General features: G+C 41.5%; 1 protein-coding gene across 2 annotated transcripts in view; it reads left to right on the forward strand.

Moving 5' to 3' along the window:
* The first annotated feature begins 2,136 nt into the window (after positions 1-2,136).
* Positions 2,137-27,855, forward strand: part of LOC124034350 (leucine-rich repeat transmembrane neuronal protein 4-like) — a 79,960-nt gene continuing 54,241 nt past the window's right edge. Inside the window, exons 1-3 of one of the 2 annotated variants that reach the window (XR_006838561.1) lie at positions 2,137-2,673; positions 15,146-16,715; positions 17,341-17,376. Coding sequence is in view for 1 of the 2 variants with exons in the window: in XM_046347434.1 (XP_046203390.1) it covers positions 2,670-2,673; positions 15,146-16,689 (1,548 nt within the window). In the remaining variant the exon portion in view is untranslated. The remainder of the gene's footprint in view (positions 2,674-15,145; positions 16,716-17,340; positions 17,377-27,855) is intronic. The other variant, XM_046347434.1, reaches the window with a different exon arrangement.

Here is a 27,855-nt window from a genome sequence, read left to right on the forward strand (position 1 = left end):
AATTGTCAGGGTATAAATATTCCATTTGCTCTGGGCTCCATTCCCAGAATAAGATGTGAATACATGAGCTGAATTAGACTTTTTAACACCCTGATTACCAAAATAAACTAAATGAACTAAAATGTGTTGGTTATTTGTCCCTTAAATTTTTATTACGGAAGTATTTAATGTTCTGAATGTGGTTATGCAGGTGTAAAATGTGGATTTTGGACATTGCATTGTGATGGAACTCCATTCCTGGTTAATCCTCCAATGTAACAACTATCTTTGGTCAACAGTCTATAACTTACTTTCTGCATTCATAAAACGCATGATGGCATCACAATGTTATCCCTTGGGCTGTGCTGCCTGCCTAATGGCTTGATTGGTGTCACCTGTTGTCATATCACATGCCAACTGCAGTGTATTAGTGATGTGAGCTAAAGTGTCCATTTTTGTAGTTAGTGTGGTCACTAAAAGGGCCACACCAGAAATGACTGTGAGCTTGAGTCCAAGTCCCATTAAGAGGTCATGAAAGGCAGCGTTTGTTTATTCATGACACATTTAAGTGAGTAAGTGCAAAGTGCAACAATGGCTGAGTAGTGGCCAAAAGTATGTGGACCCCCTTCAAATTGGTAGATTTGGCTATTTCAGCCACACTTGCTGACTGACAGGTGTATGAAATCGATCACACAGTCATGCAATCTCAGCTAGAACTTCCCCGGTCAACTGTAAGTGCTGTTATTGTGAAGTGGAAACATCTAGGAGCAACAATGGCTCAGTCACAAAGTGGTAGGCCATACAAGCTCACAGAACAGGACTGCTGAGTACTGAAGCATGTAAAAATCATCTCAGTTGCAACACTCACTACCGTGTTCCAAACTGCCTCTGAAAGCAATGTCAGCACAACAACTGTTCATTGGGAGCTTCATGAAATGGGTTTCCATGGCCGAGCAGCTGCACACAAGCCTAAGATCACCATGCGCAACGACATGTGTCGGCTGGAGTAGTGTAACGCTCCCTCCGACGTTGGACTCAGAAGCAGTGGAAACGTGGTCTCTGGAGTGATCAATCACGCTTCACCATCTGGCAGTCTGACAGACGAATCTGGGTTTGGTGGCTGCCAGGAGAAAGCTACCTGCCCCAATGCATTGTGCCAACTGTAAACCTTGATGGAGGAGTAATGGTCTGGAGCTGTTTTTCATGGTTTGTGCTAGGCCCCTTAGTTCCAGTGAAGGGAAATCTTAACGCTACAGCAGACAATTACATTCTAGATGATTCTGTGCTTCCAACTTTGTGGCCACAGCTTAGGGAAGGCCCTTCTTTTTCACCATGACAATGCCCCATGTACAATGCGAGACCCATACAGAAATGGTTTGTCGAGATCGGTGTGGAATAACTTGACTGGCCTGCACAGAGCCCTGACCTCAACCCCATCGAACACCTTTGGGATGAATTGGAACACCGGATGCGAGCCAGGCATAATCGCCCAACATCAGTGCCCGACCTTACTAATGCTCTTCTGGCTGAATGGAAGCAAGGCCCCACAGCAATGTTCCAGCATCTAGTGGAAAGCCTTCCCAGAAGAGTGGAGGCTGTTATCGCAGCATATGGGGGCCCAACTCCATATTAATGCCATTGATTTTGGAATGAGATGTTTGACAAGAAGGTGTCTGCATACTTTTGGTCATGTAGTGTATCTTTACTGTGCCTCTAAGCCTTTTATTTCCCGCATGGTTTAAATGATAAATGGAACGTAATAAACTGCAGAACATATTGCATATGAAGATAATTTCTACTGAAATTACTAGTGTAGCCTACACCTGATGCCTTTTTTTCTTGATATATGGGCTAGATGCTTTTAGCCTTGGCTTTAAGTTTAGGCCTGCAACCTTATATGCTTGTTGAAATCAATAAATAATCAACAACGTTATGTTATTGTGTAGTAGCCTTACAGTTCATTGTTCAGACATAAATGGTCTATTCATTTTGTGTCTATTCATCCATCCATTTGATGGCAACTGCTGGCACGCGCTATGGCCAGGAGAGGGCATCCTTAATAGCCTTGTCTGGCGAGGCTGAGCGCACTGGCATTCGACAGAACTGTATAATTGTATGTATTTCTCTCATCAGGACCAGTTGCGACTAGACTATGGAGCGAAAACCTTTGCCAGTGATATGCTTGGCTAAATCCCACCAACATAGGCTTTAACTGGCGCTTGCTGACTGGATTACACGCTTGCTGCTCGGAATATCAGCGTATTTTGTTACTTGATAGGCTATTAATTTGACGTTTCTTGAGTTAACCCACACATAGACCTAAACTTATTTTCAAAGTGCATTTTTCCATTGGTGGAATGCTGTTTATGGGCTTTTTACATCATCATCTGTTAGAGTACAACGCTTTGCTTTGCTTATATAATTGGAGTCGTGGTATGCAACTGGTATAAAGATACGATCCCTAAATAAGGCTACTCCATACTTAGAAGAATTTTGATCACAGCGGCAGGTGTGCACAGTGCAGTGCCTTTGGCTGTGAAGCAAATTGGCTGCACTGACTTCGCTGCACTGGTTAGTTGAGCGGTGTTGGTTATTTGTCCAACCAAATGAGGACTGCGCGTGACATGCGGGCTTTGGAGTCAAGCATCAGAAGGCTCTAACCTGTGGAAAGAAGCCGACAGCACGCAGACATGGGTATGTTGAAGACAATATGAAAGAATGTGTTCCATTTGTCCATATACATTGTGCTCATGTTAGGCAAGACAACAGCTCAGAAACGAAGGAATCACGTCATTGATTACATGATTGTGTCAAAACCCATGTGTTATGTATTTCCTATGCTACTGGAATATATTGATAGGCCTATAATTTCTTCACAAAATAGAGAAAATCCCTAGAGGCATAATGCCATGCAGACCCTCACACATTGAACGGAATACCATTATCAATCTGCCGCATGCCAATACGAATGTGCCTCAAGGGTAGGCTAGGGTAGCAGCCTTTATGAAATTAGCCTACCAGGCAGACAGCAGTTTAGAAACGATCTTGTATCTCAAATGTCTTGCTATTAAGTTATAGCTTTGATAACTTTATTCCTTGTCTCGAGATGGTAACCAGAGCGAGGACAGACTATGGTCACTACACATAATACAGCTTTTATATATAATAGCCGAGATAAATCGTTTTCACTTTGATCAACAGGTTTGCTATGTTTTTGGTTTTATCAGTGTCTGCCTTCATTGGATGATATTTTGACACTGTTCTCCTGCGCATAATGCCCCAGCTAAACAAATCAAGGAAGATATATCGTTTTTGTAATGTTAACCATAATGTTCCCCTAATGTATGAGTGTCCAGTGTTTCTGTTAGAGGAAGATTCTATCTATGTTAGCAAAAACCTGACATTTTTTTGTATGTTGCATGTTTTGCTATTACATTTAGAACATTTCACCAACCAAACATACACAGAACATGGTTGCCATGTTCCCAGAATATAATATATACATTTTCTAGACACGTTTCTTGGGAAGTTGGAAGAACATTCATGTGTCCAGTTCTCTGAGGGTTGGGAGAATAGTCTATCAATGTCCCACCAAACATGGTTGTCATGTTCTCAGAATGTACAATTTAAATGTTCTCAACACGTTTCATTGGAACGTTGCATCAGTTGATAGGAAGTAGCCTAATGGTACCAAATAAATGTCCCCCCCCCCATACATATCATGCATTGTTACTGTTGCCAAGGCCATGATTGGTGAATCACTGATCCATTCATAGCTCTTTTTGTCTATTGGCAAGGCACAGTGCTTTTAACATAGTGTTTTCAACTTAGATATTTGACACACAATTACATTGTGCATTATCATTTATAGAGCAAATATTATTCTACAACCTGGGATTTGAACTCACAATCTCTTGGTTTACAGCATTCAGATCTTCCTGCTACACTACTATGTCTATGTCATTTATCAGTTAATTTGACTATACTCTCTCATCATTGATTTGATTGACTTATTTAAACAATTATGCGCTTTCTGTATTGTTATCTATTGTTTGTGGGGAACATTAAGCTGTTTTAATGATACTCCTCAATCACCTAACCCCTACTCCCTAAGCACTTGTGTAGATGTGAAACAACTTGATATGTGTAAATAATAGAATTAAGTAAATCTCAGCTCTGTTAACAGTACACTCAAGAAAACTTGTATTGATCATAGTTTTATTCTGGTTAGGGTCTAACTATACTGGTCCAATAAGCACATACCCTAGAGATATCCCTTATTGAGACAGTTGTTAGGGTGTTTGTCATTGGTGCTGGTGGCCTGGGTTCAAGACCTGCAAGGGGAGTAACCCTACACTCAGATTCTTAGCAATATATGTTAATAATGTCATTATTTGGCAACAATTACAACACACTTATCTGATCTAATTAAAATTTGTTTCTCATTCAAAGATGGGAATCGGTAGAATTCTAGATAGAGTTCTCTTTGAGATGCTCAGCTATCTTCTTTTTGAAATCCACACCACATATACTATGTAGAACTAATGTGTGTCTCTCATTAGGAATCACATCAGCTCTCCTCATTGCATTTCCAGTGGCATGTATTCATGGATGCCAAGGAAAGCCAGGCTTCCCCCAAAAATGTACCAAGAAAAAAATGAACAAACTGATTTATTATTTAGTCTCTCTGTGTTTCATAAATTTCCTTCAATTCACAAGTGGCTGAATGTATCTCACCAGAGAAAGCATCTGAGCAAATTAAACAGCCCCCCTCTGTCTCAGTATGTGTAGCGTATCTATCTGATGCTGTCTGGTCAAAAAGAGAATGCCATTATTGCCGCGAGTAGCATTGACTGCAAGGGAAGCCAGCGACCATTTGGCCTCCCTTGATAAAAAATAAATAATAATAATAGCCAATCAGTGTTGAGATAAACTGGGTGAGCTCAGCTGTGAATGGTACTGGTGCACCAAAACAAATGTCAAGGAAAGACAGTTTGTATTTGGCTTCAGACCAATCACATCAAAAGCCAAACGTCATTGACAGAACAAAAATTTGAATTGTTGCATCTCGTGGTGTTGTTGTCCTCCGGTGGCTAGCTAGCTAGCTAAAATTGTCCCTTTCCTAAGTCAGCCATGGATGGAGATAGGGATTTAGTCTGAGCAATTATTATAATGACGATTCTGATCCAACTATAAATTCAACATGTAGCTAGATGTATGCTAATGTTAATGAGATGGCCTGGGGTATCATTGCCCATGAAAGGAAGTTAGGCTAGCAAGCAAGCATTTTAGCCAGGTAGCCTAGGACAACAAAAAACTAAAATCGTGTACTATAGCTTGTTTCCGGTCACAGGTTCAGGAATGGCTGAAAAAAATCACCAAATTTATCTACAATGAACCCTACAAATAGCACTGTTGTGAGCCATAGTCAATCAATCAACAAAAAAACTGTACTTTTAGTCAAAAGATATCTTTAACCTAGAATTTAATATAATAATAATATATGCCATTTAGCAGACGCTTTTATCCAAAGCGACTTACAGTCATGTTTGCATACATTCTACGTATGGGTGGTCCCGGGGATCGAACCCACTACCCTGGCGTTACAAGCGCCATGCTCTACCAACTGAGCTACAGAAGGACCTTTGTTGATACTATGCAACTAGACCAGTTCAGAATTTATGTGAAACATCACAGAACATATGGCACATGGAAATCATAAACAGGTGGTTTATGGAGATAGGTGGGATGGACTGAGAGTAGCTGAGGGGTGGGTTTAAAAGTTCATGTTGTATAATAGTTATGGTTGAAAACATGATGTATAAGTACTATCTATCCAGATGTAATGTATATAAAAAAATCAAATTACTTTATTCTTGCTATGTAACTACTGTAAAAAAAACTAAAAAACATGTACAGTATGTAAATGTGTGTAGAATGTTCAAACAAGGTACTTTATTTTTTACTTCGAAAGGCCTGAAAAATAATAATAATAGTAATACAAAATATAAAACCATTTAGACAAAATGAAAGAAGAGGATGGCATCGGCGTTTCTCTACAAGTAGGGTGAGTCAACATGGTTTTCTACAGACACGCTCATGCAGGCACACACACACACAGAAATCAGTACCATGGACAGCCAACATCATACACTGCTCAAAAAAATAAAGGGAACACTAAAATAACACATCCTAGATCTGAATGAATTAAATATTTTTATTAAATACTTTTTTCTTTCAATAGTTGAATGTGCTGACAACAAAATCACACGAAAAATTATCAATGGAAATCTAATTTATCAACCCATGGAAGTCTGGATTTGGAGTCACACTCAAAATTAAAGTGGAAAACCGCACTATAGGCTGATCCAACTTTGATGTAATGTCCTTAAAACAAGTCAAAATTAGGCTCAGTAGTGTGTGTGGCCTCCACGTGCCTGTATGACCTCCCTATAACGCCTGGGCATGCTCCTGATAAGGTGGCGGATGGTCTCCTGAGGGATCTCCTCCCAGACCTGGACTAAAGCATCCGCCAACTCCTGGACAGTCTGTGGTGCAGTCTGTTGGTGGATGGAGCGAGACATGATGTCCCAGATGTGCTCAATTGGATTCAGGTCTGGGGAACAGGCGGGCCAGTCCATAGCATCAATGCCTTCCTATTGCAGGAACTGCTGACACACTCCAGCCACATGAGGTCTAGCATTATCTTGCATTCGGAGGAACCCAGGGCCAACCGCACCAGCATATGGTCTCACAAGGGGTCTGAGGATCTCATCTCGGTACCTAATGGCAGTCAGGATACCTCTGGCGAGCACATGGAGGGCTGTGCGGCCCCCCAAAGAAATGCCACCCCACACCATGACTGACCCAGCGCCAAACCGGTCATGCTGGAGGATGTTGCAGGCAGCAGAATGTTCTCCATGACGTCTCCAGACTGTCACATCTGTCACGTGCTCAGTGTGAACCTGCTCTCATCTGTGAATAGCACAGGGCGCCAGTGGTGAATTTGCCAATCTTGGTGTTCTCTGGCAAATGCCAAACGTCCTGCACGGTGTTGGGTTGTAAAGCACAACCCCCACCTGTGGACGTCGGGGCCTCATTCCATCCTCATGGAGTCTGTTTCTGACCGTTTGAGCAGACACATGCACATTTGTGGCCTGCTGGATGTCATTTGGCAGGGCTCTGGCAGTGCTCCTCCTGCTCCTCCTTGCCCAAAGGCGGAGGTAGCGGTCCTGCTGCTGGGTTGTTACCCTCCTACGGCCTCCCCCACGTCTCCTGATGTACTGGCCTGTCTCCTGGTAGCGCCTTCATGCTCTGGACACTACGCTGACAGACACAGCAAACCTTCTTGCCACAGCTCCCATTGACGGGCCATCCTGGATGAGCTGCACTACCTGGCCACTTGTGTGGGTTGTAGACTCCGTCTCAAGCTACCACTAGAGTGAAAGCATCGCCAGCATTCAAAAGTGACCATAACATCAGCCAGGAAGCATAGGAACTGAGAAGTGGTCTGTAGTCACCACCTGCAGAACCACTCCTATATTGGAGGTGTCTTGCTAATTGCCTATAATTTCCACCTGTTGTCTATTCCATTTGCACAACAACATGTGACATTTATTGTCAATCAGTGTTGCTTCCTAAGTGGACAGTTTGATTTCACAGAAGTGTGATTGACTTTGAGTTACATTGTGTTGTTTAAGTGTTCCCTTTATTGTTTTGAGCAGTGTATTTATCTTACGTTGATTGGACACTAAATAGTTTTGGTATATTTTAGTTGTCGCTGTTCTAGACTAAGCATAGGTGATTAGATGATGTTGAAATGGTGCTGAAATAGTGGAGGCAGCTCCTGTTTTCTTTGCAACTTGCGGTAACTCTCAGTGGTTCTAAATAAATAGTTGTTTAGTTGTCTGAAAATGTTGGAAACATTACCTTGCTTGACCTGTTTGTTCAATGCAATATGTTTTATGCACTTCACCGGACAGCCTCAGTGTCTTCTTATTGTCTTGGCCTTAGGCCTATACAGTATACCACAGTGTCAAGGCATATGAACTAACAGGTTATAGAGCAAACAGTGCAATTATCGCAACGCAAAGATTGTAATATGCCTTTTTTCTGGCTTCCCTGGTGAGTTTACTCACGCACCGCTACTGTGCATTTCTATCTGTAACATTCCTAATTTGTTGCCAAAACATGGCCCAAGTGGTAGTGTTGCTTCTGATAGAAACATGCCCAGAACATGGTTGCCATATTCTTAGAATATCAGAAATGTGTATATTTACAGAAGTCTGTACTTTCTCACATTTGCCATTTAAGCAATGATGATGCCAGTTATACCAAAACAATATACAACACAGAGTTGCAGCTCCAAGTTTTAATGTGTAAAAACAGACATTACGACACAATCACTTGGGATGAACATCCATTCTTGAACTTGTAAATGCATGATATAGATGGTATGTGGTGTGGATGTCAAGAAGACAATGGAGAGATGCTCAGCTATATAGAATTAATAAATATTGATCATTTATGAAAGGTAGTGGAAATGTGGTCATAATTCGGGCTCAAGGGGTAATCCTACATATTCCAATCTTTCAACGAGACACTCATTTGATATAGATCAGATGAGTGTGGTGTAACTGTTGCCAAATAATGACATTAAAATAAATTGCTAAGAATGTGACATTAAGAGGATTCCCCTACCGGATCTCAAACCCAGGCTATCAGCACCAATGACGAGCTCCCTAACCACTCTCCCAATAAGGGATATCTCTAGTGCATGTGCTTATTGGGCTAGTATAGTTAGGCCCTGTCCAGAGGAAACCCTAACGCAGGTGTTCGCAAACGATATTTTGATATCTGAAAAGTCTTCCGACCCCAACCATGTTATTACATTTACATTACATTTAAGTCATTTAGCAGATGCTCTTATCCAGAGCCACTTACAAATTGGTGCATTCACCTTATGACATCCAGTGGAACAGCCACTTTACAATAGTGCATCTAAATATTTTAAGGGGGGAGGGGGTGAGAAGGATTACTTTATCCTATCCTAGGTATTCCTTAAAGAGGTGGGGTTTCAGGTGTCTCCGGAAGGTGGTGATTGACTCCGCTGTCCTGGCGTCGTGAGGGAGTTTGTTCCACCATTGGGGAGCCAGAGCAGCGAACAGTTTTGACTGGGCTGAGCGGGAACTGTACTTCCTCAGTGGTAGGGAGGCGAGCAGGCCAGAGGTGGATGAACGCAGTGCCCTTATTTGGGTGTAGGGCCTGATCAGAGCCTGGAGGTACTGAGGTGCCGTTCCCCTCACAGCTCCGTAGGCAAGCACCATGGTCTTGTAGCGGATGCGAGCTTCAACTGGAAGCCAGTGGAGAGAGCGGAGGAGCGGGGTGACGTGAGAGAACTTGGGAAGGTTGAACACTAGACGGGCTGCGGCGTTCTGGATGAGTTGTAGGGGTTTAATGGCACAGGCAGGGAGCCCAGCCAACAGCAAGTTGCAGTAATCCAGACGGGAGATGACAAATGCCTGGATTAGGACCTGCGCCGCTTCCTGTGTGAGGCAGGGTCGTACTCTGCGGATGTTGTAGAGCATGAACCTACAGGAACGGGCCACCGCCTTGATGTTAGTTGAGAACGACAGGGTGTTGTCCAGGATCACGCCAAGGTTCTTAGCGCTCTGGGAGGAGGACACAATGGAGTTGTCAACCGTGATGGCGAGATCATGGAACGGGCAGTCCTTCCCCGGGAGGAAGAGCAGCTCCGTCTTGCCGAAGTTCAGCTTGAGGTGGTGATCCGTCATCCACACTGATATGTCTGCCAGACATGCAGAGATGCGATTCGCCACCTGGTCATCAGAAGGGGGAAAGGAGAAGATTAATTGTGTGTCGTCTGCATAGCAATGATAGGAGAGACCATGTGAGGTTATGACAGAGCCAAGTGACTTGGTGTATAGCGAGAATAGGAGAGGGCCTAGAACAGAGCCCTGGGGGACACCAGTGGTGAGAGTGCGTGGTGAGGAGACAGATTCTCGCCACGCCACCTGGTAGGAGCGACCTGTCAGGTAGGACGCAATCCAAGCGTGGGCCGCGCCGGAGATGCCCAACTCGGAGAGGGTGGAGAGGAGGATCTGATGGTTCACAGTATCGAAGGCAGCCGATAGGTCTAGAAGGATGAGAGCAGAGGAGAGAGAGTTAGCTTTAGCGGTGCGGAGCGCCTCCGTGATACAGAGAAGAGCAGTCTCAGTTGAATGACTAGTCTTGAAACCTGACTGATTTGGATCAAGAAGGTCATTCTGAGAGAGATAGTGGGAGAGCTGACCAAGGACGGCACGTTCAAGAGTTTTGGAGAGAAAAGAAAGAAGGGATACTGGTCTGTAGTTGTTGACATCGGAGGGATCGAGTGTAGGTTTTTTCAGAAGGGGTGCAACTCTCGCTCTCTTGAAGACGGAAGGGACGTAGCCAGCGGTCAGGGATAAGTTGATGAGCGAGGTGAGGTAAGGGAGAAGGTCTCCGGAAATGGTCTGGAGAAGAGAGGAGGGGATAGGGTCGAGCGGGCAGGTTATTATTATTATTAACATTATTTATTTTTATTTTTATTTTTATTTTTTAATTATTATTATTAACAGCCAATGTTTACTTTTTTAATTGGGGCTATCGCAGTCAATTGCAAAACAGTATTTCTGATTGTATTCTGAACTCACCATTATATACTTTTAATGTGGGGCTATGACAATCAATTGCAAATAAGTCTGACATATTTATCTTATCTTACCACCACTAATGAGATGGGTGTGCTTGATGCATTCGGAGCTTCTCAAAGTCAGGAGGCGTGGTCGACATTCAACCTGGATCTATATTTATTTTTTATGCAGATGAGAGCACTGAATGAGCATTCCATAAGTTTTAATGCTTGGAGGGAAACGGCACAGTATTCTCTTTGAGTCAGGAACCTAAGCTGTTCCGTAGTGACCCGTGAATGGGTTGTCTGCAGCATTCAGTCACATGACAGCTCGATCAGCTGTTCGATTTCACTTACCAGCATGTCAACTGAGCCAGGATTCCAGTCAGGTGGATTTAGCTGATTTGGTCACTCATCTGTAGAATTTGTTGGTATTTCCCCTGCATGCTTGGGTTCAGTTTGTTGAGTTTCCCAAATATGTCTGTTACCTAGGCAAGGAGACACATTTCTTTTCATTACACAGAAAGTCTACAAAGACTGTTTTTTTACATCCATTGCGGATGACAACAGCTCCTCTCTCAATTCGAAAAATATTTCCAACACTCCCCCTTTCAGTGTGAAAATAGAACATCTGATCCCATATCCCCACATAGTTTTGCGAACAGGCGTGTGCAATGTAGTTTACAATCAAAGTTACGTTCTGAATATCTCAGAGTTTTGCACTCAGCTCTTTTTCCACCCGTTTCTCTCGGTGTATCCATTATAGATAAGTGGGTGTAACATACAATGCGTCCATATGGCAGAGGGAGACACATTCATAACTAGAGTGCAGAGGACTGCCAGCCGTCTCGTGATAGATGGAGTTTTTGAGTCGTTCAGTCAGTTGCCTTTTGATTACTAGCTATAGCATCAATTCTTAGTTTCACAGGGTTATCTGACAAAGGTTTTGATGTGAGTTCCTGTGCCTCTACCTCCCCATACATTGTTTTCATCATATCAATTGCAGCTGATAATATCAAAGTCTCTGTAATAGTGTGGGGTTTCATAGCTTAGTCATTCACCAAATGATTGAAGTGCAGCCTTTTCCCACAATCTAAGGGCATTCTCTGGTTGAATTCTAACTTACTAGGCTTTGTTAAGAACAAATTGTTATTTACAATGATAGCCTATGAACAGTGGGTTAACTGCCTTGTTCAGGGCAGAACAACAGATTTTTACATTGTCAACTCAGGGATTCGATCAAGAAACCTTTCGGTTACTGGCCCAACGCTCTAACCACTAGGCTAACTGCCACCCTGGCTGCCACAATCACCCGACCTCAATCAAATTGAGATGTTTTAAGATGAGTTGGACCGCAGAGTGAAGGAAAAGCAGACAGATTTAAATCATTTTAATTTAGATTCTTAAGGTTAACCACATTACAATGATTTCGAGAGACAAAGACCATATTATTTTTAAAAAGTAAAGATTTTTAACCAGGATTTTGGAAATGCTCCCGCAATCCCATTTTAATATCAGGTGACCCCACATGGGATCGTGACTCCTAGTTTGGGAACCGCTGCCCTAACCCCTCCTCCCATAGGCACTTGTGTATATCTGAAACAACTTGATAGGTGTAAGCAATAGGGTGAATGTGCTGAGTAAATCTCAGCTCTGTTAAAAGTACACTCAAGAAAATATTTTATCGATCATAGTGATTGATGAGTGTCATTAACAGGTTAACATGCCCCACCGACATCAGACAACAATATTGAAAGCTGAAATAAGTAAATAAAATCATTGAAGTTAGAATAATCAGAGTAATTTATACAGTACCTTACACAGACATGGTGGTATAGCAGGATCCAGGAAGATCGAAGTAATGTGAACCGAGAGGTTGTGTGATGAATTGAACATGCACAATGTTATCATGTGTGTCAAATATGTCAATTGAAAACGCTGTATGTTAAAAGCATTGTGTGTGAGTATCCCTAACATTGCCAAGAGACAAAGAACTATGAGTGGTTCACCAATCAGGGCCTTGATGGGCTTGGTAACATGACATGATGTATAATGATCTTTTTTGGACACATTTTTGAAACGTTCCCATGAAACTTGTCTAGAACATGAATATCTTATGTTCTGAGAACATGGTAACCACGTTCTGGGTAAGTTATATTTGACATTAAGGGAATAGTCTCTTGGAAACATCGCAGGAACATTTCTATGAAAACGTTAGTTCATGACCAAATTAGACTCTAAAGGGAACGTTGTGGGTTAAAAAAAAATCCAGGGCAATGTGTTACATAGAGACAGAGAAATGAACGGGGCAAGAGAATCATGGGCTGATTCTTATGGCTTTTTCTGTAGAATTGCCAACCAGAAACATAGCCTAGCCTACCACTGACTCTTTAGTCCTTTTCTGTCTCAGTTTGTATTTGCATTTATGCATACATTGTTCACAGCTCCCACAACTGGGCTGGCCAATTGTTTTTCAGATACCTCTCTTGCCCCATGATATAGTACTCCACTAAATGTCCAATTACTGCAATGAAAGTATTATGATATGTGAGACGGAAGTTCACCACTTTTATAACAGCTTTTATGCCACATAGACTTCTTGTGGCTTGAGCTCACATGCATGGGTCACTAATAGATTTTCTCAAATTACAAATCCCCATCAATTCTCTTTTAATTTACAAATATTACTGCTTGGCCATTTTAATAGTAGTTCATTCCAAAAAAATCAAGAGCATGAATCCTTTATAGCTGCTATACCTCTTGAACTACTAACCTTCAATATTACCTCACATTACTCTCAATATCACCCACAGGAATACAACATTGATGGATGTGATTGCTAATTAATCTATAAAAGCACACCAGCAGCTGAACTATTGCAACATGCAGCTTTTGTATTTATACTGAACAAAAATATGAACTCAACATGCAGCAATTTCAAAGATTTTGCTGAGTTACAGTTCATATAAGGAAATCAGTCAATTTAAATCAATTCATTAGGCCCTAATCTATGAATTTCACATGACTGGAAATAGAGATATGCATCTGTTGGTCACAGATACCTTTTTAAATAAGTAGGGGTGTGGATCAGAAAACCAGGCAGTATCTGTCGTGACCACCATTTGCCTCATGAAGCGCGACACATCCTTCACATCCTCGCGTAGAGTTGATCAGGCTGTTGATTGTGGCATGTGGAATGTTGTCTCACTCCTCCTGAATGGCTGTGTGAAGTTGTCGGATATTGGCGGGAACTGGAGCATGCTGGCGTAACTGTCTATCCAGATCATCCTAAACTTGCTCAATGGGTGAAATAGCTGGAAAGTATGCAGGCCATGGAAGAATTGAGACATTTTCAGCTTCCAGGAATTGTGTACAGATCCTTACGGCATGGGCCGAAACATGAGGTAATGTGGCGGATGAATGGACAATGGGCCTCAGGATCTTGTCACGGTATCTCTGTGCATTCATATTGCCATCGATAAAAGCAATTGTGTTCTCTGTCCCTAGTTCATGCCTGCCCATACCATAACCCCACCGTCACCATGGGGCACTCTGTTCACAACGTTGACATCAGCAAACCGCTCACCCACTTGACACCATACACGTGGTCTGCGGTTGTGAGGCCTGTTGAACGTACTACAAAATTCTCAGAAGCAGGTTAGAAGCAGCTTATGGTAGAGAAGTTAACATTATATTCTCTGACAACAGCTCAAGTGGACATTCCTGCAGTCAGCATGCCAATTGAACACTCCCTCAAAACTTGAGAGATCTGTGGCATTGTGTTGTGTGACAAAAATGCACATTTTAGAGTTGCCTTTAATTCCCCCCAGCGCAAGGTGCACCTGTGTAATGATCATGCTGTTTCATCAGCTTCTTGATATGCCACACCTATCAGATGGATGGATTATCTTGCCAAAGGAGAAATGCTCACTGACAGGGATGTTAACAGAAGATTTGAGAGAAATAAGCTTTTTGTGAGTATGGAATATTTCTGGGATATTTTATTTCAGCTCATGAAACATGGGACCAACACTGTACATGTTGCGTTTATATTTTTGTTCAGTGTAAGTTAGATGTTTTACCACACAGTACCACTCTCCACTATTCCCCTAAACAACCCCTAGGTACGGGGCTTTCATTCAGATCAGTGTTTCTCAACCTCTGACCGTGGATAGGCACTGGTCCCTAGGATGAAAGCGATTTATTCTCATCTCAAGTGCTAGTTTGAATGTAAGCGGTTCTAGAAGCGGGAAGGACTATAGTCTGCTGGTCCCCTAAAACAAGTTGATAACATTTACATTTAAGTCATTTAGCAGACGCTCTTATCCAGAGAAAGCTTGTTTAAGAAAATAGTGCAGAAAATTAGGTAACATTTTCCCTCCCACTTCATTCATAGTGTCAACATGTTTATTCTCAGCATGATCATTTTAACAGATACTGACATAAACATATACACTTTTTGAGTGTCCTTATCTTTTTTCCCCATGTCTGCAGGATCCCTGATGCGACGTAGATGGTTCATGATCCCATTGTTGGTGCAGGGCTGGTTGCTAGCGTCTCCAATCAGTGAGCGAGCCTGTCCTCAAAGCTGTAGATGTGATGGGAAAATAGTATACTGTGAGTCCAATGCCTTCCGGGATGTGCCAAACAATGTGTCTGTGGGATGCCAGGGCCTCTCTCTGCGCTACAACAGTTTAGTGAATCTCAGAGCTAGTCAGTTCTCAGGCCTCAGTCAGCTTGTTTGGCTTTATCTCGACCACAACTACATTAACACAGTGGACAGCCAAGCCTTCCATGGGGTACGGAGGCTCAAGGAGTTGATTCTCAGCTCTAACAAGATCACACAGCTACAAAACAACACTTTCCATACTGTCCCTAACTTACGCAATCTTGACCTTTCTTACAACAAGCTGCAGGCCCTCCAGCCCAGTCAATTTCAGGGCATGCGGAAGTTGCTTAGTCTACACTTGCGGTCTAACTCCCTGAAAACTGTCCCAATGCGTGTTTTTCAGGATTTGCGCAATTTGGAGTTCCTTGATCTAGGCTACAATCGATTGCGAAGCCTGACTCGAAATGCTTTTGCTGGGCTGCTCAAGTTGATCGAGCTTCATTTGGAACACAATCAATTCTCAAAGATCAACTTCTCTCACTTTCCCCGCCTCACCAACCTGCGGGCACTCTATTTGCAATGGAACCGAATTAAGTCAATAAACCAGGGTCTAACCTGGACGTGGACGTCCTTGCAAAAACTGGACCTTTCTGGAAATGAACTGCAAGTTGTGGATGCCAGTACGTACCAATGTCTCCCCAACCTACAGACCCTGAACTTGGACTCCAATAAGCTTCGCAACATGTCCCAGGAGACAGTGGATGCCTGGATCTCCCTCACCACCATCAGCCTAGCTGGTAATGTGTGGTACTGTAGCCCTACCATCTGCCCCTTAGTGGCCTGGCTGATGAACTTCAAGGGGAACAAGGAGACCACTATGATTTGTGCTGGGCCTAAGGAGGCCCAAGGAGAGAAAGTGATCGATGCAGTAGAGACATTTAGTATCTGTAAGGTCACTCCCACCACCCCTTTTGTCTCAACCACAGCCTCCCTCAACATCCCATCTCAGCCTGAGCTCCTGCCCCTTCCCACGTTGTCTCGGGTTGAAGAGGAGTTGACTCGCAGTGCTACGACCATTCCGTCTCCTTCAGGGGTCTCCCCTACTACCCCAGAGCAAGACTTTGAGTATGTGTCTCTCCATAAGATTATTGCTGGCTGTGTGGCACTTTTCCTGTCGGTGGCTATAATTCTCCTGGTTATTTATGTGTCCTGGAAGCGCTACCCCAACAGCATTAAGCAGCTCCAGCAGCGCTCCATGGTCAAAAAGCAGCGAAAGAATGTGCGGGAAACAGAAAGCACTCTCAGCTCACCTCTGCAAGAGTATTATGTGGACTACAAACCTGCAAACTCTGCAACTATGGATGTGCTGGTTAATGGGACTGGACCCTACACATACACAATCTCAGGCTCCAGAGAATGTGAGGTATGATCCATTTCCACTGCGGGGCACCAGAGGTAAATTTCTCAGTAATTTTGGGGATAAAAATATTTTTTACATTATCCTCTTGCTCTGTTTGTTTGTTAGATAGGAAATATGAGTCAATGCATTGTGACTTGAGTCATAACATGCCAGGCTAGTTCAGATCCATTTGTAAACCCAGATCATGTTGTAAAGTACAATATGCCTCTTTCAGTCAAAAAATAAGCATCATGAATTGATTAAGAGAGAGTGAAGCTTGAGCTTTCCTGCACTCCTGTTTGAATATATCTTACTGTAGGCAAAATATAATGATTACTTATTTTTTTTACATACCATATCAAGTCACTGTGCAGTGAGTCTTTGCCTATCGTGTATATTCGCTACAACAGCAAACCTTAACGATGGCTTTTTTATTTGGTAAAATGTCACTATTGTCTTATTTGAACTCTCTCACTCTCTTACTTACTATCTTGATTGTGATAAATTGACAGAGGCTATACCTTTATCACCTCTCAGGTGTAACGGCTGGTATATTACATGACATTAAAGCTCAGTAAATGTATTGAATTATCAAGTACAGGAGAACCTCAGTAGAGGATAAGTTCGTTCTAAAGTATTATCTCAAACCTGGCCTCTCTCTCTCTATGCCTCTTTCATTAGATGTTTCTGGTTCTAGCCAAAGAGGTGCAAAACCAGGTAGGTTTTTGTTGACAATGTAGTACCACAGTAAGCAGATGCCCTTGATGTTGTAAGACTGCAATCAGGCTGTTTTCTTACAGTTTATAAACAGGACATTGGAAGTCTGCATTGGAGATCTGAGACTGAGTGAGAGGCTGTGTAGCGAGCTACACTGAGTGGTTTAGAACTGAGTAACAGAGGAATGTATACTGTAAAGCAGTGTTTCCCAACCAGGGGTACTACAGGGGGTATTTGAGAAGACTCATGAGACCATAAGCCTACTGGTAAGATGCACATGAGGGGTACTTCAGGGGTACTCCGGGCAGAGCAATATTCAGTTGGAGGTACAATAACCGAAAAAGGATGGAAACCACTGAGGTAGAGGTAGAAGGGAAAGGCAGAGAAGGAAAGTGGAAACAAGGTTCATGGACTAGAAAGGTTTTCCCTTTCCTACTTTTACCCTTTAACATATCACCACTATTTTATCCAACCACCTGTGTTTCCTCTGATGTCTCGCAAAGCCTCTTTTGATAAAGATTAAGTGGATTTATGGTCATCAGTTCATTGATTTGTTTCCCAGCCAAAATAATTATTGGAAAGAGAGGGGACATTGCGTAGTTGCGCCACCAGATGAAAACAAATCTGACACAGGGAGCCCCAGCAGATCTCATACTGTTAAGCTTTACAAATTGAGCATAACAATAATGTGAACTGATATTATGGCCCTCTGGCCCCCTTAATTGCAAGCCATCTAATCAGATTAAGCCAGTCTATTTAGCACATTTTACCTTACAGCTGCAGTATTACATTGTAGCATACATTGACATAATACTTATCAAAAGTAAAGCAATGGCATTCATATTTTGACTACTGAAGATGGAAATTCATGCTGCATAGCTTCTTTTTACATGACCACTTCTCAGGACCACAGACAGATGCTAAGGGGTTGAGGGAGGAAGTCGCACAGAAATATTTATTGATTTGCCCATGCTTAATTAGGTACTTTTGCGTGTGCCCTCTTTCCCTGATGTCATGTATCTGTCTTTCCCTGTATTGCTGCTTGTTGGCCTTTGGGCAGAATAGTTGATAATGATTAACAGGGCATGCTTTGCTTAGGGAGATATAGCTGGGCCACTTAAGTCTGCACCTTTCTCTCTGACTCAGTGTTCCCTTTGGTAGCCAAAAGGCCCATACACATTGGAGTGGAGAAAGGTTGCTCATGAATTGCACCAATATTATAGAAGGTAGTTTCTATTTCCTATAATATTTTAGCACCACTTACCAGTGCTTTGCCTCGTTATAGTATGTTTTTCTTCATTTCCTCCTCAAGTATCTCAAATCCCACATAACACACCGAAGGCGAAAGCACAAATGTATTTTAGATGCACGTTCTCAGTAATGTCATCCATTATTAAGTGCACAGGTGCAGAACAGTTTCTATTCAGGAGGATGTCCTCTGCAGAACATTTCTCAACCACAGTCTGCAGGAGAAAGCTGAGGTGAGAAGAGCTGAGGCAGTCTGTCTATCTTGCTCTTATATGAGAATGAGGCGATTCCAAACCAGGACAGAGGATGTTTGACATGCTTTTTACATTTGTGTCACAATTTGTCTTTAGAAAATTATGATGAACGTTAAGAATCTGTTCTTAACTGGCTAGCCTAGTTAAATTATGGTTAAATACAAATAATAATAAGTTCGCCTGACGACTCACATTAAAATCCTTCAGCTGCTCTATCGTTCGCTGCATACATTAGTCCGAGACTGCCATTATTGAAGTCATTTGTGGTGATGATGGGCACAAGGAGTGTTATACAAAAAAAGTTTGGGTAGCCAAGCAAGATGAAAGTTGTCATTTTTGCCCCTTTTTAGACCTATACACGCTTCCTGTAAGACCCTATTGTCCGTGAACCGTACCTGATACAAACAACATCTTGGTATATTTATGCTCACAAAATGTTACATTAATTTATCCAACAACAAACATATTTAGATGAATATTTCAAAAGTACCCTTGCATCCTGTAAAATCCTATGATCCGTGAACCGCACATGATACAGACAAATCTTGGTGTCATTATAGTCCTTACAGTGTGCTTTATGGTATTATATTATCTCAATGCACTCCTTTTGATTTTGTTCATTTCTAGACATGTTGTTAGGAAAAAATATTTTCAAACCGGTGTGCCTGGTGGCACCTTCTCCCATACCCCGTTCAAAGGCACTTCCATTTTTTGTCTTTCTCATTCACACTCTGAATGGCACACATACACAATCCATGTCTCAATTGTCTCAAAGCTTAAAAATCCTTCTTTAACCTGTCTCCTCCCCTTCATTTACACCGATTTGAAGTGGATTTAACAGGTGACACCAATAAGGGATCATAGCTTTTACCTGGTCAGTCCTCCCAATGAAGTATCTATGTGACAATTTCCAGAACAATCAGAGATCCCAAAAATATTTTCGGGCTGTCCTGGCTTGGATTTGTCCAATGTAGTATATGAGAGCACTAAATGGAATACTTAATCTGTTTTCTGTTGGCAGAATAACTAATAGCCTTGCAGATGAAAAGAGCAGAGGTTTTCCTCATCTCTATTATCCCTTGTCCTCTCTTCCTCAATGGGCAGTCAGAGCAGTTGGAATTGTAATAGGATTTCTGTAGTTCTCTTTTATGCCAAACATCAGAATGCAGAGCAAGCTTAAACATGTCCTCTGAATATAAGACAATTAACATTTGAATTACATTTTTGGTCACATTTCATTTTCAGGTGGAAACATTTCAAGCCCCAATAGTCCTACTTTCTTGTCTCTACAATCTCATTTTGCTCTCCCTCTTGCTTTGTAATGTAAAAGCTGTTAGTTTGTGTTTTCAAGCTGTGATCTCATGTTACAACCTGGACTCAGAGAATTTTGTATTATTCTGTATGTACAGTACCAGCCTAAAGTTCAGCCACACCTACTCATTCAAGGGTTTTTCTTTATTTTTAACTATTTTCTACATTATGTAGACATCAAAAATAGGAATTAACACATATGGAATCATGTAGTAACCTAAAACGTTTTAAACAAATCAAAATATAGATGCCAAGAGTGTGCAAAGCTGTCATCAAGGCAACGGGTGGCTACTTTGAAGAATCTCAAATATAAAATGTATAGACTTTTTGGGTTACTACATGATTCCATGTGTTGTTTCATTGTGTTGATGTCTTAACTATTATTATACAATGTAGACAATAGTCAAAATAAAGAAAAACCCTTGAATGAGTAGGTGTGTCCAAACTTTTGACTGGTACAGTAAATCCGAGACACACCATTTAGTATGATATGTTACATTTCGTATGGTATGTATTCATTTGTGGATGTCCATCATCCATTTCGTATGATATGTTACGAATTTGAAAAACGTACACAATGTTACAAATTTGCAAAATGTACAATATGTTACAAATTTGAATAGCTGGCTAACATTAGCTAGAGTTAGGTTAAAGGGTTAAGGTTAGAGTTAGAGGAAGGGTTAGCTAAAATAGTTAAGGTTAGGTTGAGGGGAAAGGTTAGCTAACATGCTAATTAAACTAGATAAAAAATAGTAAGTAGTTGAAAGGTTGCTAATTAGCTAAAATGCTAAAGTTGTCCGTGATGAGGTTCAAACACACTAGTAATGTCCTTGGTTAAACAGGTGGACAGCATCCCCCCAATATTTCTCAACAGTACTCAATGGCTAGTTCATGACACCATTATCCAGATTCATCTTTTAATTGGAATGGAGATGCCATGACCCAGTCCTTTATACTGATCAATTTTCCCTCCATTTTCTGAATGGAAATATATTTGACTGATAATTGTTTACAGGTTCCTATGGTTTTATACCATTCTTACCTCATTTATCATCTCTGCTACAGCTTCTTGTAGCATATAGTATATCAATAGATGGAACGTTTGTCAATAGAAAACATGATATTTCCAACTCTTTTTCTATGGAAAAATCGTAATCAGATCCATTATGATTTAGTTTGATAAGATTTTGTCCATATCAGTGGTGCTGACATCTTCAGCTTTAAAAAAAAAGCTCAAGTACTTCATGTGAGGATATTGCTGTTCTGTTCTGCGCTGCATCCATGTCGTTGTCATGTGCTCCATTTTGTTTTGTTGTTACATTACATTTTGTGTGACAGAGAGAGTGAGTGGATGGAAGTGGATTGGGAGGAAAGGGAGAGAGATCAATGTTCTGTAAAACATTCTCATCACAGATAAATCAGTGGGTGAGATTATCCTTTGACCGGAGAACAGAAGCATTTTATCAATTGGAGATCAGGAATGTGTATCAATCTCCCTCCCCATGCATGTTGGACATTATTGAATCCTCCCGTTTATGGCAATTCTTCTCGATCTCAGTCAATCTCTTTCTGTAGTGATTGAAGCCCAACGTCCAGAGAGGATGCTGGAGGGCATGCTTAGCAAGAGAATGGTACTCTCCAGTGTTTACATGAGTGACAGAAGTTAAGTTGTTTAAATAAATGCATTTGTACCCAAATAAACAGGCGTTTTATAAAATACAGTGTGACCATCTGTGTACTAACGACCAAGAATATGATGAGCAAGACACAAACTGGTGTGTGTGTGTGTGTGCATGCTTGGAGAATTATCTGAATTTGATACATATTTATGGTTGTGTATTAAATCAAGGCTCTGCATATGGAAATGTCTTTATTGTGTCATCTTAACATTGAGTCTGGTTTCATTCACAATTGAAGGCCAATCCTTGAACATATGTTGAGTGGGCATTGTTTTGATATTTTTTAGAAACTATTTGAATGAAATGTATTGTAACAAATTGGCAGAGCTGCCAACCCAGATATGTAACGGAGCCCTGTGAGAGCCCAGGCTAAAAGGTTAATTGGTCGTTATCCAGTGATTGATGTCAAGGTTGTCTAGACATGCCAAATTAGCAGTGTCTGAGGTGAGATGAAGATGGGTATGGCTCATGAGACAGGGGGTAGCCTGGATGTTTATACAGAATTGCTTTGGGAGAAGTTAGATACAATATGCTGCTCAAAAAGCTGTCAGATACCATGAGACTGATTGACTTTTGACTTTTTGGGTACACCGCCCTCGTAGGTTCAATTGATTTCATCACACTCACACTGCTCATGGCAACCTTGTTCTCAACTCTTTTGATCAAAACAAACTGTAGTTGGAGACGTCAGGTTGACTATAGCTGAATTAAAGCACCTCAAACATATGTTGATAAAACCCCATTTCTCACAGACTAATTGTAGGCCTGTTGTTGTATTATAGAATTATGTGTATGCATTACTGAATACTCATCAGCTAGCACCCATTATACAGCCATTACAGAAATCTGAGGGTCTAAATCTGAAGCCTGCAGTACATATTATGGTGGAAAGATGGGGAGGTAAATATTGAGAAGGTAGTGTCAAGATTTAAGGGCACTGACAACCTGCCTGGTTTTAGACCAACTGAGTTATAGCTCTCTCTCTAATACCTTCCCCCTCTCTCTCTTCTATCCCTCTCTCGCCTTCCTCTCTCTCGCTCTCTCTCTCTCACCTTCCTATCTCTGCCTCTCATTAATCATTTGCTGGTGACACAGACATTGCGCTGTGGCCCAGTCCCTCTGAAGGTCATGCCTTGTGAATCAGCAGACTGCACCCAGAGAGCAGCTCTACAAACAGGGGCCTGTAGCTGGCTCTGGAGAGATGTCCTACACTGGGGCGCACAAGTATTATGTGTCAGACAAGCAGAGGGAGTTCAAACAGGCTGAAATCTGAGAAAACACTGTGCTTTTTGACATTGGATTGTGTTTGTGTGAGCCTGACTTAGAAGGCTACATTTGTTTTCATATTTTTTTTACACACTTCAAAAGCACTCGCACGGATATTTGATGTTTGGACCCCCATGTCACTGTTGCCTCTCAAACAAGACTGCAATGAATCAGCATCTGAATACAAACCTACAATGTGTTTTTTTAGGACTATTTTAGTTGTTTTGGCCAATTTCATTCGCTTGAATTGACTTTGTATGGCATTGGCTTGGTTATTTTGACAACATGAATGCTCGTATAGCAGTTGTACATCTGTCCTCAGTGGGGGTCTGATGTAGTTTTTAGTGAGGAAAAACCACCCTCTCTTCTTCCCTCTGCTTTCTTCTCTTCTTTCCTCTCCCCTCGTTCCTCCCCCTTCTCCTATCTCCCCCTAAGCTCAGCCAGCCTTCATGGGAGTGCATACAATAAACAGCTCAGAAGGATTAGTGGCCAGGGTTCCTACTAACCAACTCATTGCCCCACAAAATTGTATTTGTGCCCTTATTTCCACCAAGGTCCTCTCAACACTGCCTCGGCCACAATGAGGAAAAAGGCCACCAGGCTGGCAGAGATGTTCCATTGGGTAGAGGTTCAGTTACTTCAGTTGTCATGGAGCAATAAATGACAAATGAAGTGGCTGGCACCAGCTACTGCTAGCGGGAGGCCGCTTCAGAATACTAATGTCATTTCTGTCTGAATCTGGACGACGAGGAGGGGGAAGTCTCAGGATTGGCATTAACTGGAAGGATTTTTCACTTGAAATGTTGAAATGGATTCATTGGTAGCGATCTCTTCAATAGAGCCATTTCTACAGCACAACAGTAACAACCAATAAGGATGTAATGGAGAGGCATTCTTAACCTTTTTGAAATGACAGTATAATGGGGGGATATTTATTTGTCTATATAGGCTAGGATAATGACATTAAAACCACACATGTCGTTTGTGACGGGGACTTCAGTGTGTGGGGGAGTGATAGAGGAGTGGTCCATCTGAGGAGATTAATGGTTAAACCCTAATCTGCTTGTGTTATTTATTTCTGAAGAGAGCCCTGTTGGATAATCAAACTGTGGCAAAATGGATCCATTAAACCTTGTAATCAATTACATTTAGTGCCCTCAATCCTGCATGGCTGAAAGAACAGATGTAGACTAGTATTTCACCACCCAAACTCCTGTCAGCATCCTGAGCCTCACCAGTACTGCCACACCAGAATACACAGCTCCCGAATCAGCACTTTCAAAGGGAGCTTTATGAAGATGATTACCAGATGCTCCTCTTCTCTGTAACTCTCCTCGCCATAAAGCCCCCCCCTTTGTCATCTGATTTGTTGATGGCTGTGACATCCTCTCCATCCCTTCCTTTTTTTGTGTGACCAACTTTGATTTATTTCGTATTTTTTTGTGAGGGGTTCAGATCCCAGACAGGCAATACGATTCAAATTGTACATATATAAATAAACAAAAAACAGTAGATTAAAAAAACAAACATTATTTGTCCTGTCTGTCCCATCTCCTCCCCCATTCTCAGTAGGTGTGACCCATTCCTATTCCCACCCCACCTCCCTCTCTCCCCCCCACTGGCTCATGTTGTGGACATATCTATGCATGAAACAAAACGTCATGGGCAACTCATCTTATGTTTGTATAATTATTTGTGGGACCAAGGCACACATGAATAGAATCAGCCTGCATACATCGATATTCGATACAGATATTAAAAATACAATTGATACGTTCAAACATGATTACATTACATGAACTCATAATAAGCTTTTGACCTTTTCGATTCCTCTACTGAATGTATCTAATATTGTTTCCTTGGTGCTGTTCAAAAGAGCTATGGAGTGCTCTAGTGAAAGAATGTCAAGGAAGTTGTGTACCCCTTGAGTTATGCTGAGTTTATGTGGAGGCTTCCATCTGGTCACTAACATTATTTTTGCAGCAGTCAGTCCAGACAACCATACTCGTTTCTGTGGTACTATGAGAGTCAGTGAAGAGTCATACTTCAACAATAATATATTGGTTGAGATAGGGAATGGCAGCACCAACTATACTCGACACAGACCTGGCAACTTGTGACCAAAAGGTCTTCACACTCGGGCAGTCCCACATCATGTGCATGTAGGCTCCAATATTCTTTGAGACAATTTGGAATAGAACAACAGACAACAACAGACAATTTGGAATAGAAGCAAGTTTAAATTGGCAGTGTTTCCGGAGTCAAATAACATCTGTGAATTAATTTGTAGTGTATTAGTTGATGATTCAAATTCCGGGAGGACATTGAGATATTGTTTTAGACTCTTTTCCAATCTGTATTTTGTTTGTAGTCTTTAATATCTCTATTCCATACCATAACTATTCATATTGGTTTACAGAGGGCTTCTAGTAGTTTTTTTTATATAGATTGGATACAAAACCTCCACTTCTGTTTTGACTGGCTAAAATCTCAGTGAGTGGATGGAATGGGAGTGGTTGACTCTATAAGTGTGCATAGCGGCTCCTAACTGCAAAAAAAAATCAAAATGATGAACGAGATAAATTATACATATTTTTTAGGTCATGAAAGGTTAATAAACCTTCATCATTCATTATGTCCAAAAGTTTAATTTCTTGTTCAAACCATTGTTTTAAAAAAGTAGGTTTCCTTCCCAAAGGTAGGGAGTTATTCCTAAATATTTTTGTTTGGGTATGCCATTGCACTTCCCAATTACCCAGTTTCTCAATTTGTTGCCAGGTCTGTATTGAGTGGGTGATGATTGGTCCAAACTGAGTACGGCAAAATATAGGAGTTAAGGCAGAGAATAGTACATCTTTCAATGTAAATGGTGACACTATATTTTCCTCTGTTTCCAACCAAGGAAGAAATTTTATCTTGATCAAGTTGGGTAAACCTAGACCCCCAAAACCTTTGAGTTGCTGGAGTGTACTCATTTTACTTCTGTGACGTTTCCCTTTCCATATAAAATTCAAGACTAAACTTGGGATCTTTTCCCAGTATCCTAATGGCGAGGACAAAGGAAGCATGCTAACAAAGAAATTGGCAAGACAAGGCAAGCCATTCATTTTGTCTATCGAAATTCGACCTGATGAAGTTAATGTTCGTTTAAACCATCTGGCGAGATTTGCTATAATTGCAGTTGTGACATTTTGTAGTTCTCTAAAACAATTTTATTTAGAGGGAAAAATGTCAATGCCCAGATATTTAAAATGGATCACAATTGGCGTCTTCAATTCTATATTGAGATTTAACATTGCTTTGCTAAGTGGGAGCAGACATGATTTAGTGAAGTTGATCTAACACTTGATATACTGCTGAATTGTCTGAATATACTTAATACATTAGGGAATTAGGGAGGGATTGTGGTACATTGTCAAGGTACAATAATATGCCATCTGCATATAATGCGATTTGGTGGCATGTGCCCTTAACTGATATTTGCCCTATACCTTGGGATTGACATATTTGTTTTTAGCTAAAGTCTCCAGTGATAGGGCAAATAGGAGACTGGATGCTGGACAGCTTTGGCAAGTTCCCCATTTGATGGCGAACTGTGAGGAGCATTGGTGACCCATCAAGACCATCGCAGAGGGGTTACTAAGACAGTGTTTTTAACATAGTCATATAACATTTTGCCAAAACCCATACATTCCATATTAGCTGTGGGGAAGTAGTCGCAGCACCCCCAAACTACATCTCGCGGCTATGTCTCCTGTAGTATACCAGAGGTAGGACCATTCAAGACGGTCAAAGCCCTTCTATGCATCAATTGAAAGGACTGCACAGGGGGTGGTATATTAGGTGTAGTATGTATTATATGTACAGTAGGAGATGTCTCAGATTGTCCGATGTCAGTTGTCATGGAGCAATAAATACAAAATGAAGTGGCTGACTACTGCTTGGGGGAGGCTACTGTGGAAGGATTTTTTGCTTAGATATGATATGTTGAAATGAATTCATTGGTAGCAATCTCTTCAATAGAGCCATTTCTACAGCATGGACACAACAGTAACAACCAATACGGATGTAATGGAGAGGCATTCCTAACCTTTTTGAAATGACAGTATAATGAGGGATATTTATTTGTCTATATAGGCTAGGATAATGACATTAAAACCACACATGTCATTTGTGACGGGGACTTCAGTGTGTGGGGGAGTGATAGAGGAGTGGTCCATCTGAGGAGATTAATGGTTAAACCCTAATCTGCTTGTGTTATTTATTTCTGAAGAGAGCCCTGTTGGATAATCAAACTGTGGCAAAATGGATCCATTAAACCTTATAATCAATTACATGTAGTGCCCTCAATCCTGCATGGCTGAAAGAACAGATGTAGGCTAGTATTTCACCCAAACTCCTGTCAGCATCCTGAGCCTCACCAGTACTGCCACATCAGAATACACAGCTCCTGAATCAGCATTTTCAAAGGGAGCTTTATGAAGATGATTACCAGGTGCTCCTCTTCTCTATATCTCTCCTCGCCATAAAGCCATAAAGCCATAAAACCCCCCCTTTGTCATCTGATTTATTGGTGGCTGTGAATTCCTCTCCATCCCTTCCTATTTCACAGCTAAATTATACATGCAATAGGAAATGACTTGTTCACAAGATAGCTATTCTCATCCTTCCCTTATAACTCCTATAGATTATTGATAACCAGACCAGGTCTGGTCAGGAGC

Source organism: Oncorhynchus gorbuscha, linkage group LG04 (assembly GCF_021184085.1).
Source record: "Oncorhynchus gorbuscha isolate QuinsamMale2020 ecotype Even-year linkage group LG04, OgorEven_v1.0, whole genome shotgun sequence".
Lineage (NCBI taxonomy): Eukaryota > Metazoa > Chordata > Actinopteri > Salmoniformes > Salmonidae > Oncorhynchus > Oncorhynchus gorbuscha.